An 11,853-nucleotide genomic window follows, 5' to 3' on the forward strand; every position below is an offset into this window, starting at 1 on the left:
AGAATTTTTAATTTTTTATTTGGACCCAAAGGTGACCCTCTGATCCCCCACCCCCCACAAAGGGATGGGGGTCAGGGTATCCCTACCCTGTCCCCTTATGTCCTTTTTTACAAAACATTTTCAGGACACACAAGGATCAAGTCCTCGAGCCCTGTAATGGCCGCTGCAAAATTTCTGTTCATGTTGGGTTTAGCCAATCACAGCACTTGCTCCAAAGGACCCTTCAGCCAATCAGAACCCCTGCATTTTTTGATTTAAGTGCAACCGTTAGTATATTCGTAAATGTACATTTTTAGCCTTCATTTTTCAAAAACTACTGAACAGTTTTCATTAAATCATGAAAAGCATGCTTTCTCTGTAAAGATCTAGCTTTCTGTCAAATTGGTGTAATTCAATTCAGTAATTTTGGCTATGGAAATCGCACGGGGAACATTTCTTTTGGGACGCCCGGTTTTCTCGGCTCCCCCACTTTATGGATCACTCTGAAACTTCCAGGAAGGAGTTCAGCTGGATGAACTTTTTTAGGGGAAAGTATTGTAAAGATTTGTTAAACTGCGTCAAAGATATTAGCAAAGCAAAAACCGCTCCTCCTATGGCAAGCCTGATATAACTTCACAGTGATGACCGCCACTGTGAAATAAATAAATATATATATATATATATATATAGAGAGAGAGAGAGAGAGAGAGAGAGAGAGGTGAGAGAGAGAAAGAGAGAGAGAGAGAAAAAAAGAGAGAGAGAGAGAGAGAGACCTATATATGTGTATACATGTATATATAAACAAGAGGTTGTATGAGCTTGTATGAATCCCTGATGGGCCTTCGTGATCTGCAGCCTTAGGCTCCCATTACAACACACTGGGCATTGGGACATTTGAATTTTGAATGCAACACAACAGGTAAAAGGTTTGGGGTGAGTGCTATGCCATGGCCTCCTGCAGGTGGATGCTTCGGTACCCACCAGCTGCTCTATACCTGAACTCTGCCAAGCTCATAGCCCCGCCCACAGCGAGACTGTCGGTCTTGCCCCTGCGGCTGTTTCCAATAGATCTGCACTACGTAGGCCTTACATAGCACCATAGAAAGGAAAGCAATCTTACAGTTGTTTGTCTTAAACAGCAGAGCTATTTCTCTTGTTGCAACAATCTTAAAGGTTTTAACATCAGCCTATATCAGTGGTTTTCAAACTCGAGGGCAAGCAACCCCAAGCACCTAAAAGAGGGAGGCACAAAAGGTTGTCTGAAGGGTGGGGGAAACCTGTTTACGGGTAAGTATTTACACATTCTGTGGCATTTCCACAGTGTCTCTAAAAACAATGGCGTTTTACCAGTGTGGCTGGCAAACTGTGTTTTCAGAAGAGAAGCTATTATTACATGGTATCAATAGGTTTAGCTTCATAATATTAGTACCTGGTAATATATTCCCTTATTTGTATGTGTCACCTCATTAAAGGCACCCCTATCTGCTTTGTTAAAGCTTTTCTAACATGAAAACAGATGTAGGAAGAATACTGGCTAAGAGACAGAAAAAATATTTGAAACTTCAGATGGAAAATACGTGGAAAGTCAATAGGAAAGACATAAGTAAGAAGGAACAATATGAAAGAAAGAAAGCCCTACACACGAGTCCGGACTACATTAAAATGCCTGCTGCAATGACAAAGCCAAAACTAAACATTGCTTTCTATGTGCAATGCATGGATGAGCTAAAGGATGCAGTGTGCTAGTTTCAGAGTTTTGAGATGTAAAATAGCCCCTCATGCATTGCAATGCAAGCACTGTATAGGAGGAGGAATCATACACAAATTGTCCAATAGCCTGAGGAAAAAGGGAAACTCCGTTGGGAGGAGCATAAGCCCCCTACATGTCAATGCTTAATTTGAGTCGGTGGTTTCCGGTGCTCGGCACAGGCACTTAATTGTCTGCCGGGGCCTGTGGCAGTCTGCCACAAGGTGACACTGCCTGAGATGATCACAGCAACAGTCAATTATTAATTCAGTATACATTAAAGATGACTATTATCTACCGCCAAGCCAGTCTTATAGCTTTGGGGGCCTGGAATAGTCCGAAGTGTCACACTTCTAGGGGTGTGATGGTTAGGTGTTGTGTTGTTACTATCACTGGCAGCATAGCAGGGCAATGTGTAGTAGAAGTGTCGGTGGCCTCCTGACGAGAACACTGGCACTTTTTTTTTTTTTTTTTTTTTTTACAAATTAAGCACTGCTGCATGTATATCTTAAAGATTTGGTAAAAATAAGTCTGAATGCCTCAGAATTACTTCATGCCTCAGCAGCAATTTGGGACCAGCCCTGAGCGTGGCCCATTGTAGAATACTGCTGCGTGAATTTTTAGAATGCAGGTTCCCATTAGACATTTATATTTCTGTCTGAGATTCAGCTATGCAGGAATTCGGGCTCTACAACCTGCATTAACGTTAAACCTTTCACAATCTCTCACTCACATACTCTGTCTCTCTCTCGTCTGGTCTTTCATCGTCTCCCGCCGTTCCAGAAGCTGTGCTGTAAAGGGGGCGAGGAGTTTTTTTTATTACTAATGTATTTAGTCCCCCTAAATGTGTCCCTGCTTTTTGGTCCCATCCCGGGACATAAAATAACCAATTTGCTCTATTCGCTCTGTAAATGGCACGGTGCTGCTATTACAAACACAGTGCCACTTGTGTTATCGCAGAAGGATGAAAGGCTGTACATTTATCAAGACTCGGCATATTATCCAGCCTGCGCATTCAGTGATTCAGCAGATATTTTGGGGAGATTCTGCCCTTCCCAGGAGAGGATAGAACTAAGGAGGCACTCTATATCAGAGTGAGTGCAGAACCCCTGCATATATAAAATCTGCTAGCGGCTCGCGGGGGCGCTTATACCCCACAAACCACTGTCAGGGCAATAGGAGGCAGGTGCTGGGGTGTCAGGAGGACTCCTGCCCATTTCAACATCGTTGACGATGTTCAGAGTTTAGGTTTGTCTCTCACCAGCCTCACAATAATTCACTCACGAGATGTTGCTGTCCTGATAGATGAAATAATTAAATATTTTCCCAACACCAAATTTATGATACCTCAGTGGGCTAACGTGCCTGCAGCGAAGACCTACATGCAAGCTGCAAGTCACGGCCTGGACTCCCCGCGGGGCAAACTCTGTCCACTCTTCTCGTGTGTTCGTAACATGAGAACCGGTGAGTTGGGCAATGATCCGATCTATAATTTACAGCGCCAAGAAGTGAATATGTGGGACTGCAAGCGCTACATACAAAAAGTGGCTAATTTTCATGCCAGTCCCCATTTAATACATGTCAGGGATAGGCAGACTAGACTACGCTACTATGTTAAAACGGACAGGAGTAAAGCATGATTTAAAACCAATACATAAATAAACATAGGAAAGGTGAGTGTCCTACCAGAGCCCAGAAGCAGTATGTGCGGCAGCAGGTTCATGGTTGCAGGGGTGCCAGCCATCCAGGCTGGAAGGTGTTGCAATCAGGGGGAGGGTTCTCCAGGGAGGCGTGGGGGTCATCGGTTGTCTCCCCCGAGCCCCTGCGATGTGTGTCGAGATCTATCTGCTCGGGTCTCAGCAGCAAGAGCTGCTGCTGCAGCAGGCAAAGCAGAGACCTCCCCCTCTCCAAGGTACTGCATGCAGCAGTCACAGCTCCTAGTGCTTGTCAGGGAAGGAGCGCCCTCTGTCGACAGTCTAAAAGCACTGTAGCATCATTTGGGTACCAAGTTTTGGAGAAAGGCGAGGGGCGCCCTCTGGCGGCAGTCTTTGAACACTACATGCATGCAGCACGAAGGCAACTGGCTGACAGCTCTTAGACACAATCTGGTGTCTATCCGTGAGCACTACAGCGAGACCCTATCCCGGAGACACTAGGTGTGAAGCTTCTAATAATAATGATAATAATTTGGTTCAGTGGACTAATGGTCTCACCCAAAGACTCTGTTTCACTCCAAGGTCAAGCTCAGTTTTCTGCGTGTTTACTCAGACTACCGCCCATTTATAGGCCAATAAAATGAAATGAGATGGGGTATTGTATTGTATTGTATTGTATAAAGTTCTTCTAAAGCGCTGTCTGTCGCCCTACGGGCATCCTGGCGCTGAGAGACTATAGAAGAAAACCTGAGACAGTAGGAACGTTTGCCGTAGTGCCAAGAATGTTACACTCTAATCTCTACCAAAGAGCCATGTTTTAAGATTCTTCCTAAAGCTCAGCAATGATGTGGCTTGGCGTAGATCTTGGGGGATTTGATTCCAAAGGCGGGCTGCCGCCGTACTGAAGGCCCTGCCTCCCGTCTTAGTGCGTTTAACTTTGGTAACCACTGCCAGACTTTGGCTGGTGGACCGAAGAAGTCTCTTTGGTTCGTACCATGAGAATCTATCGCACAGAGGAGGAGGACCAATTTTATGGAGGGCTCTGTACACCATGACCAATGATTTAAACTCGATCCTTTTATTGATCGGGAGCCAGTGAAGGTCCCTCAATGCCAGTGTTGTTGAGGAGTCACGTTGTCTTCCCAAGGCCAGTTTGGCTGCGGCGGACTGTATTCTTTGCAGACCCTGTACAGTGTACCGAGAGGCACCCAAGAACAATGAATTACAGTAATCGAGCCTACTTAGGATCACGCTCTGGACCACCAGAGATCTAGTCTCAATAGGGAGGAGCGGAAGGATTTGGCGCAAAGCTCTAAGTAGGGCAATACAGGTGCCTATGGTCTTGTTCGCCTGGGATTGCAGCTGGAGATCTTCATCCATCATAACCCCCAGGTTACGGACTGTTTTTACTGGCAGTATCGGGGCGTCTTCCGGCAAAAGTCGGAACTCACCCAAGAGATGTTTAGACATTCTCGCTGCACAGCAGTGTAGTAACTCCGTTTTCCCGGCATTCAGCTGCAATGAATTGGCTCTCAGCCATTCTGAGACTTTTTGCATGCAGGCCTGGAAGGAATTCATGGGCACTGCATGTTCTCCCTCCAGGGAGAACATTAGCTGGATGTCGTCAGCATAATTAACCACCTCGATCCCGTAAGATTTTATTAGAGGGATCAGGGGTCTCAGATAGGCGTTAAAGAGTATAGGGCTGATAGCTGAGCCCTGAGGTACTCCATGGCGAACCGGGGTCCAGGAGGAAACAAAAGGTGTTAATGTCACTGCCTGTTGACGATCCGTCAAATAAGACCGTAGCCATTCCAAGGCGAGACCTGTCACCCCCATATCTTCTAGCCTTGCCAGCAGCACTGAGTGATTAACCGTGTCGAATGCTGCCGACATGTCCAACAGTACTAACACAGAGGAACATCCACTGTCGGCACGCATTCGAAGTTTGTCCAGAACGGTAATCAAGGCAGTTTCCGTCCCATGCCCAGGCCGAAAGCCAAACTGGTCCCTGTCCAGGATCAGATGTTCTTCAAAAAAGTTGGACAGGGATTTGCTGACTAATTTTTCCAAGATCTTAATTGGAAATGGCAACAGGGAAATTGGGCGGAAATTAGCCGGCACAGAGGGATCAAGAGAAGGTTTTTTCAATAATGGGGTGACCATTGCCTGTTTCCACCTGCTTGGCACAATGCCTTCACTCAGAGATTGGCAGCAAATTTGCCACAGATCTGGAAATAGGGCCGGTCCGAGCTCCTTCCAGATCTTATGCGGAAGGGGGTCCAAGGGTGATCCTGATGAAATCTCCCGCGCTAACTCATGAAAAGAGTCCTCCGTAGGGGGGATGAAATGACTCAGAGTGATTTCTCTTCTGATGTCTACGCTAATCATGGAAGGCTCTATAGGTAGGTAGGCTGTGAACGCTTCTGTCCACTCCGCGTACAGCTAGAGTTCTGAAAAAAAAACTCCGCTAAGTGGCGCGGAGTGGAGTTTTTCCTCTTGCACAGCCCGCCAACATGAGTGAGGAAAGTCACACGCTAGACCACCTTCCGGTGAGATTTTTTAACGCGGGTGGTCGCGGCAGGTCGCTACTGCTCACTTTGAGAAACCTGCCCCTCATTTTGAGGAAGCTGTTGCTCGAATAGAACATCTACTAGGGAGGCAGAAAGAAGCAACGCACTCTTGCGCTGCCCGTGGTGCCTTTTGTGCTGATTTTACAGCGCAGGATAAACTCCCGGTGCTAAAAATCAGCACGGGCAGCGTGACTTACCGCACTCCGCCGCTTGCAGAACTCCGCAGAGCACGACAGAGTTTTTTCGCCATCCAGGCCTAGAAATTAGTCCCATTGACCTGGGTAATGGAAAATAAAGTGTTTAGTACCAAGAAGTCCCAATAAAGGATAGTGCATCCATTCCCTGTGGCCAATCACACTTTCATCCTTCTGAGACAAATAAAATTGTTCCATTGAGTTGGATTCAGGTACATTCACACCCTGGTCTTGACCATTTGTTGCAAACCAGAATCTGTTTTCTGTTTGTGCAGGATCATCAGTAGTGTGGGTGTGCCTGATATATCGTGGATGTCTATAGTTGCCGTGCTTAATTTATAGAAGAATGAGTGCCCAAGGTTGTGCTCAGAAGACAGTGGTTGGCACTATTAAATGTTAGAGTGCCGAATCCCAAGGCTGCATAATCATCAATCCACCTCAGGCCTCCGTAATCTGCTGCCTGGCACCTCCTTTCCCATTATCTCACTTTGCAGCTTCCTCCATTCTCCCTTTGCAACGGTTTTGCCATCTTTCTCGTCCGTCTTCGTTCCCCTTTGTGAGTCTTTTCCTCTCTTGCTCTCGGAAAATATCTAATCCGGAAAAATAAGAGCCGTGCCTAAAAATTAGTGGTGGTCCAACCCCGACACAGTCCCCTCTCCCCACACTCAACCGGCACCCCTGCTCCCCTACCCCTGCTCATATTAGGCACTGTATGGTTGTAGTATTGTTTGCTATGTGCAGCCAATGCTATTGCCCAGTTCAAGCAAATGCCACCTGCAAGATATTAGCCTTGCCCAGTTTGAGGTATGTGCCCAAGATAATTGAGACTATGGTGTCTAGTTAGGATCCACATAGCCACTTTAAATCACTCTATGGTTGCTGCTTCATAGTATCATAACACATCTGTTAATTACTGTAAAGATGCCCAAAGTGGTGATAATACTTCTTGCAAAAGGCATGCCCTACCTGGACTATACATCCTTGCTCCAACCAAAACCCGAAAACCCATGCTGGACCTCACATTTTCCAACAAGTTGCTCAAGGGAGAACTTGCTGAATTGAAATGTGCCCTCCCTAAACTGGAACAGCAATCACACAAGGCAAAGATTCAAGAGAACAAATTCCATAGCAGGAAAAAACAGAAGAGGCTCAAACAAAGGCATTTAAGGAGACACAAAGTGTTACTTCACACACTTTAAGCACAGAATCAGGTGAAGGACATTTTCAGTATCAACCAGGAAGTATTAAACACAGATGCCCTAAAAATTAGCCCATGTATTTTTCAAGAACACTCTGGCCATCTCTTTGAGTTGTTCTAGTCTAAAATTGCGAAAATCAACGTATCCCTTACGAACATTCTGGAAGTCCGCTCTACCCTAGCTCTCCTCGTCCACTACAATCTTCTTCAACTTCCGAAACTGCTGTTCTCGAGCTGGTCCTCTAAACAAAAGATTCCAAGTCTTCTGTGGTGCGCTGTACAGCAGCATGCCTCATACACTCTTTCACCACCTGTGGCGGACGCAACCAATGCTACCTACACCTCCCATCTAGGTGGCCTAATTCCTGGCCCTAAGAAACATGCAACTCTTTAAAAACCTTTTGGCTGACACAAATATTTTGGCCTACAACAGACCTAGCTTCCACTTCCCTGAAAAACAGCAAACCCATGTAAAGTGAGGAGACGAAGAAACAACTTCAAGTGCATATGGAACTGGAGTCTAAAGTTTGCCCTGCATGGGATACCGCAATGACTTTGGCCAACTTGAGGAAGAGGTCTTCTACCTTTGACAAGACAACCCTTCTAGTCCTTCATCTTTTCAATGCCTACAACAACATCTGCAATTCAACTCCGCTACAAACAACTAACTGCACTCTGAACAGACATTTTTTACCCTACTTTACAAATTTCTCACTAACTCGATCCAAAAGCCGGTTGAAGACCATTCAGATCATCTTGATAACCAGACCGTTGTGTGTTCCTCAAGCATCATCCCTCTCATATCAACTTATCAGTGTCTGTGTTCAGCATCAGCCACAGATCCTAGAAAAGTGGCAGGTGAACTTCCAAAAGTTGTTTTTTTCCGGAGTTGTATATAGCGCAAACATGACCCAAAGTTATCAGAGCGCTTTACATGAGCACCAGTTGCGTTACAGACGGACACATTCATTTTTGTTAGGCGCAAGGAAATTACGTGAATTCCCCAGAATCACAGGATCCGACTGGATCCCAATTCCCCAACGTCAAGGTCAAACGATGTAGCCGTGAGGCCACATCCTCTCCCCAGTCTTATGATGCAATCTTCCATTTCCACCTTGAAATGAACCAGATAATCCGACCACTATTATGTCATGCTTGGATCACATGTTCCAATGAATGAAAAGAGCTCGCTGTGCACGAATTGCACTAAAATTGAGATTCTAGTGCTCAGACACACTGTTCCCTACTGGCTGCATTTTGCCCATCCTTGGTAAACCTCAGTCTGGTGTTTACAATTGAAGGAATCTGGAAACTCTGATTACAATCTCTATTTTGCACCTCAAGTGATGCAGTGAGAGCTCTCTGCTGCAATAAACCCTTCTCCTACACGCTGACCACAGAGTCAGACAAACAAGAGCCCTGCTTCTGGTGCACCTCAACATTTCAATGTCAAATACTCAGGCCTTCAAATAAACTCATCACAAGGCTGCAAAGGCTTCAGAACCAGACAGCCAGAGTGCGCTTAAGCAAGAACACATCAGATCCATGGGAAAAGCACTCCACCTGTTCCCAGCAGATATCTGGGTTAAATTCAAGGCCCTGCGTGCCATACACCAAGGCCCCTTGTAGATGCAAAAAACCTAACACCTCACTACCCACCTGTGGGGAACAGCACTGTCTGAAATAAAGGTGAACCGTCCTGAAGCAGTCACAGCTTGTTTTTCTCAAGTGAGTGCTATGATGATATCTGAAGATGTTTTAAATCACAGAAGTTACACCCTTTGCTATGTGTGTAATACAATGTAGTAGCCTGTCAGGATGCTGCTTAAAATGAGTTTGGGAACAAATTGTGGTACTTTGAGTGTGAATGGTCAGGATTTCACACTCTTGTGCAAAACACTTTGTATTTTTATGGCTACATTTTGAGCTCCAGACACAATGTTGCCTGAGAAAGAGACAGGCGTTGCTACAAAAATTGCTGTAACCAGCGCCATTCGTCATTTCCGGTGTCTGCTCAGCTTCAAAGGTGACCCTTTTAGAAGCAACGGATGCTGACGAGCAGGGGCAGGTCTGGGCCACTGTTCAGCGACGGGGGAAAAAGTCTCGTCTGCGGATTTATTGTTAGAACCGAAAACGTGTCATGTTTGGGCGAGGTGAAAGCAGGACTCGCATGTAGCCTTACAGAGCAATGTACAGGCGTGAAAAGGTGTTTTTTTCTGTTAACTGTTGGGTTCAGGGTCAAGGTTATAGTGCAGCTGGTAAGAAGAGAAAAAAGAAAACAGGGCAAAAATATTTAAAAAACGGACTCAGAGAAAGTAAACAAAGATGACAATAATCCCAAATAAGGAACGTGTCTTCCATGAAGCAATAAACAGCACTGAGGGAAGACGCATTTAATCCTGTTACCAGTAGAGATGCTTCCCGGCAGCTGAAATGAAATCAGAGCGCACAATTACAGCTGGAATGCGTTTAAAATGAAAACACGCCACGCTTCACTGCTATCAAGAGAAATGAACAAAACGAGAGCGCGTTTGGCCGCCTGATGGTGATGTAAGAAAAGAAGACATTACCTGGCCTGACTTTGAAGAGCTGTGAATTGTGCTGTTAAATAATGCTTAACAGGAAATATATCTTCGGATTGCAGCTGACATGAATTTAGGCATGGTGAGCAAAAAAACGATGGATTTAGGCCCAGATCTCTGTACTGGGGTGAATGTATGACATTGTTCTGCATTCTGTCCATCAACTGTTGTTTTTGCATTTGTCACCCTGAGTGGGACGGGTATGCTCAGACGTGAGTCCCGTGCTCTCCATGCCACTGGAATCAAGCTATCCTGGCTGAAGAGGGGTGAAACCCTGAAACCGGTCCTAGGATGCTTGTTTCCAGTACAGGGAGGACCTGGCTTGGCAGTTCGGGCTGGACTGTTCCCATGAGGCACAGGGTCAAGACTGATTTGCATATGGCTGGGTTCAAACTGGAACGGCATGGTGAGCAAAAAAACGATGGATTTAGGCCCAGATCTCTGTACTGGGGTGAATGTATGACATTGTTCTGCATTCTGTCCATCAACTGTTTTTCTGGACATGAATTTAGGCAGCACGACCAAAGTTCTTATAATTAAAAATATATATATTTTACTTTTTGGTGGTCCAGCGGAAATGAATTTAGGCCTCTACTTATTGTCTGCATTGCTATGGATGTAGAAACCATGGAGTTAAAAAGCCTGTTAGAAGGGAAGAAAACAAGGAAAGCACTGGCATAACGAACCTTGAGGGGGGCCTCCCTTCAGGGCACCTGGGGGGACCCCCTCCGGGCTCAATCAGGAGCCCTGCAGCCAGAGTGCTGTGCTGAGGGGGCCCTCTGAAGCTTGGGGCCCACCCGCAACACAGGGGCTGCGGGGGCCTGTGTTACGCCCCTGAAGGAAAGTCATTTGCTTCCAGGGAGTGCTGAAACAAAAAGTAGTTCACTAGGGAGCCATGGAAGGACACAAGTCATCCAATCAAAAGAATGGTAACAAAGCTATTCTCCGGGGGCGGGACTAACACAAGGAGAAATGAAGCGATCAAATAAGAATAAAGTATTGAGATTGACAACAAAGCCAACCAAGCCCACTGTAAGTGTTGGTATTATCCACCATAGGTGTTCAACAACAGACAGCTAAAAGCAGCCTGTACCAAAGACCTAAAAATAGCATCCTCCAAGGAAAGAGGAAAACACAGCAGTCTCTGGTGCCATCTACAGGTACAGCCATGCTTAGCTGCCTCTCGTTAATGAACAGGCCTGCCTTTAAATCTATAAATAGGCATTCCTGTTTTCAGTTTCTATTCTTGGTAAATTCTGGTGGGGGTTTTTCAGTGTTTTCAATACCCTAAAAACAGTTGTTATGAGTGGTTACACTTTTTCGTGCCTTTAAAAACAATAAAAACAGTGTTTTTCCAGTGTTTATGGAATGTTTTGCTTTTAATTATTGCTTGCTTTCTGCACTGATAGTGCATGTGTATAGACAGTGTGTGTACAGGGTATAGTGCATGTGTATAGACAGTGTGGTACAGGGTATATGAGGTCCAAATACATTTTTACAAATCAAACTTATTATAGTACACCATGCAATACTTCTTTAGTGAGTCTGTGGTAATGCGCGTTTGCTCTTTCCTTTCTATGTAAACATTTATCTGTGAAAAGGCCCTCTCAACATTGGCACTTGAGACAGGCAATGCCAAAACAGCCAGTACACAATTCCCAACTCTGGCCAATGACATAGCTTTCCATGCCAGTACTGGTGCACATGAAGGTTGTGATTCTCTAGGACATGTTCTGCAACATATGCGTTGAATTGGGCACATATGCCCCCGGTTCCTGAAGCAGTAAAAAATGAAGCAGTAATTTTCAAGTCTGGAGAAAATTCAGACGGGATCTAGAACTTGTGCAGAGCACCTCAGTGAGGCGTCATTAACTTCAAATGCCATGGTTGGTTAAGGGACACTTCTACGCATCATTGCAAGCCAT

General features: G+C 45.5%; 1 protein-coding gene across 1 annotated transcript in view; it reads right to left on the minus strand.

Moving 5' to 3' along the window:
- Positions 1 to 3,632, minus strand: part of PODXL2 (podocalyxin like 2) — a 277,786-nt gene extending 274,154 nt beyond the window's left edge. Inside the window, exon 1 of the mRNA XM_085624405.1 lies at positions 3,413 to 3,632. Within this exon, the coding sequence (XP_085480531.1) occupies positions 3,413 to 3,470 (58 nt within the window). The 5' untranslated portion in view covers positions 3,471 to 3,632. The remainder of the gene's footprint in view (positions 1 to 3,412) is intronic.
- Between the last annotated feature and the right edge of the window lie 8,221 nt (positions 3,633 to 11,853).

Source organism: Triturus cristatus, chromosome 9 (genome assembly GCF_964204655.1).
Source record: "Triturus cristatus chromosome 9, aTriCri1.1, whole genome shotgun sequence".
Classification (NCBI taxonomy): Eukaryota; Metazoa; Chordata; class Amphibia; order Caudata; family Salamandridae; genus Triturus; species Triturus cristatus.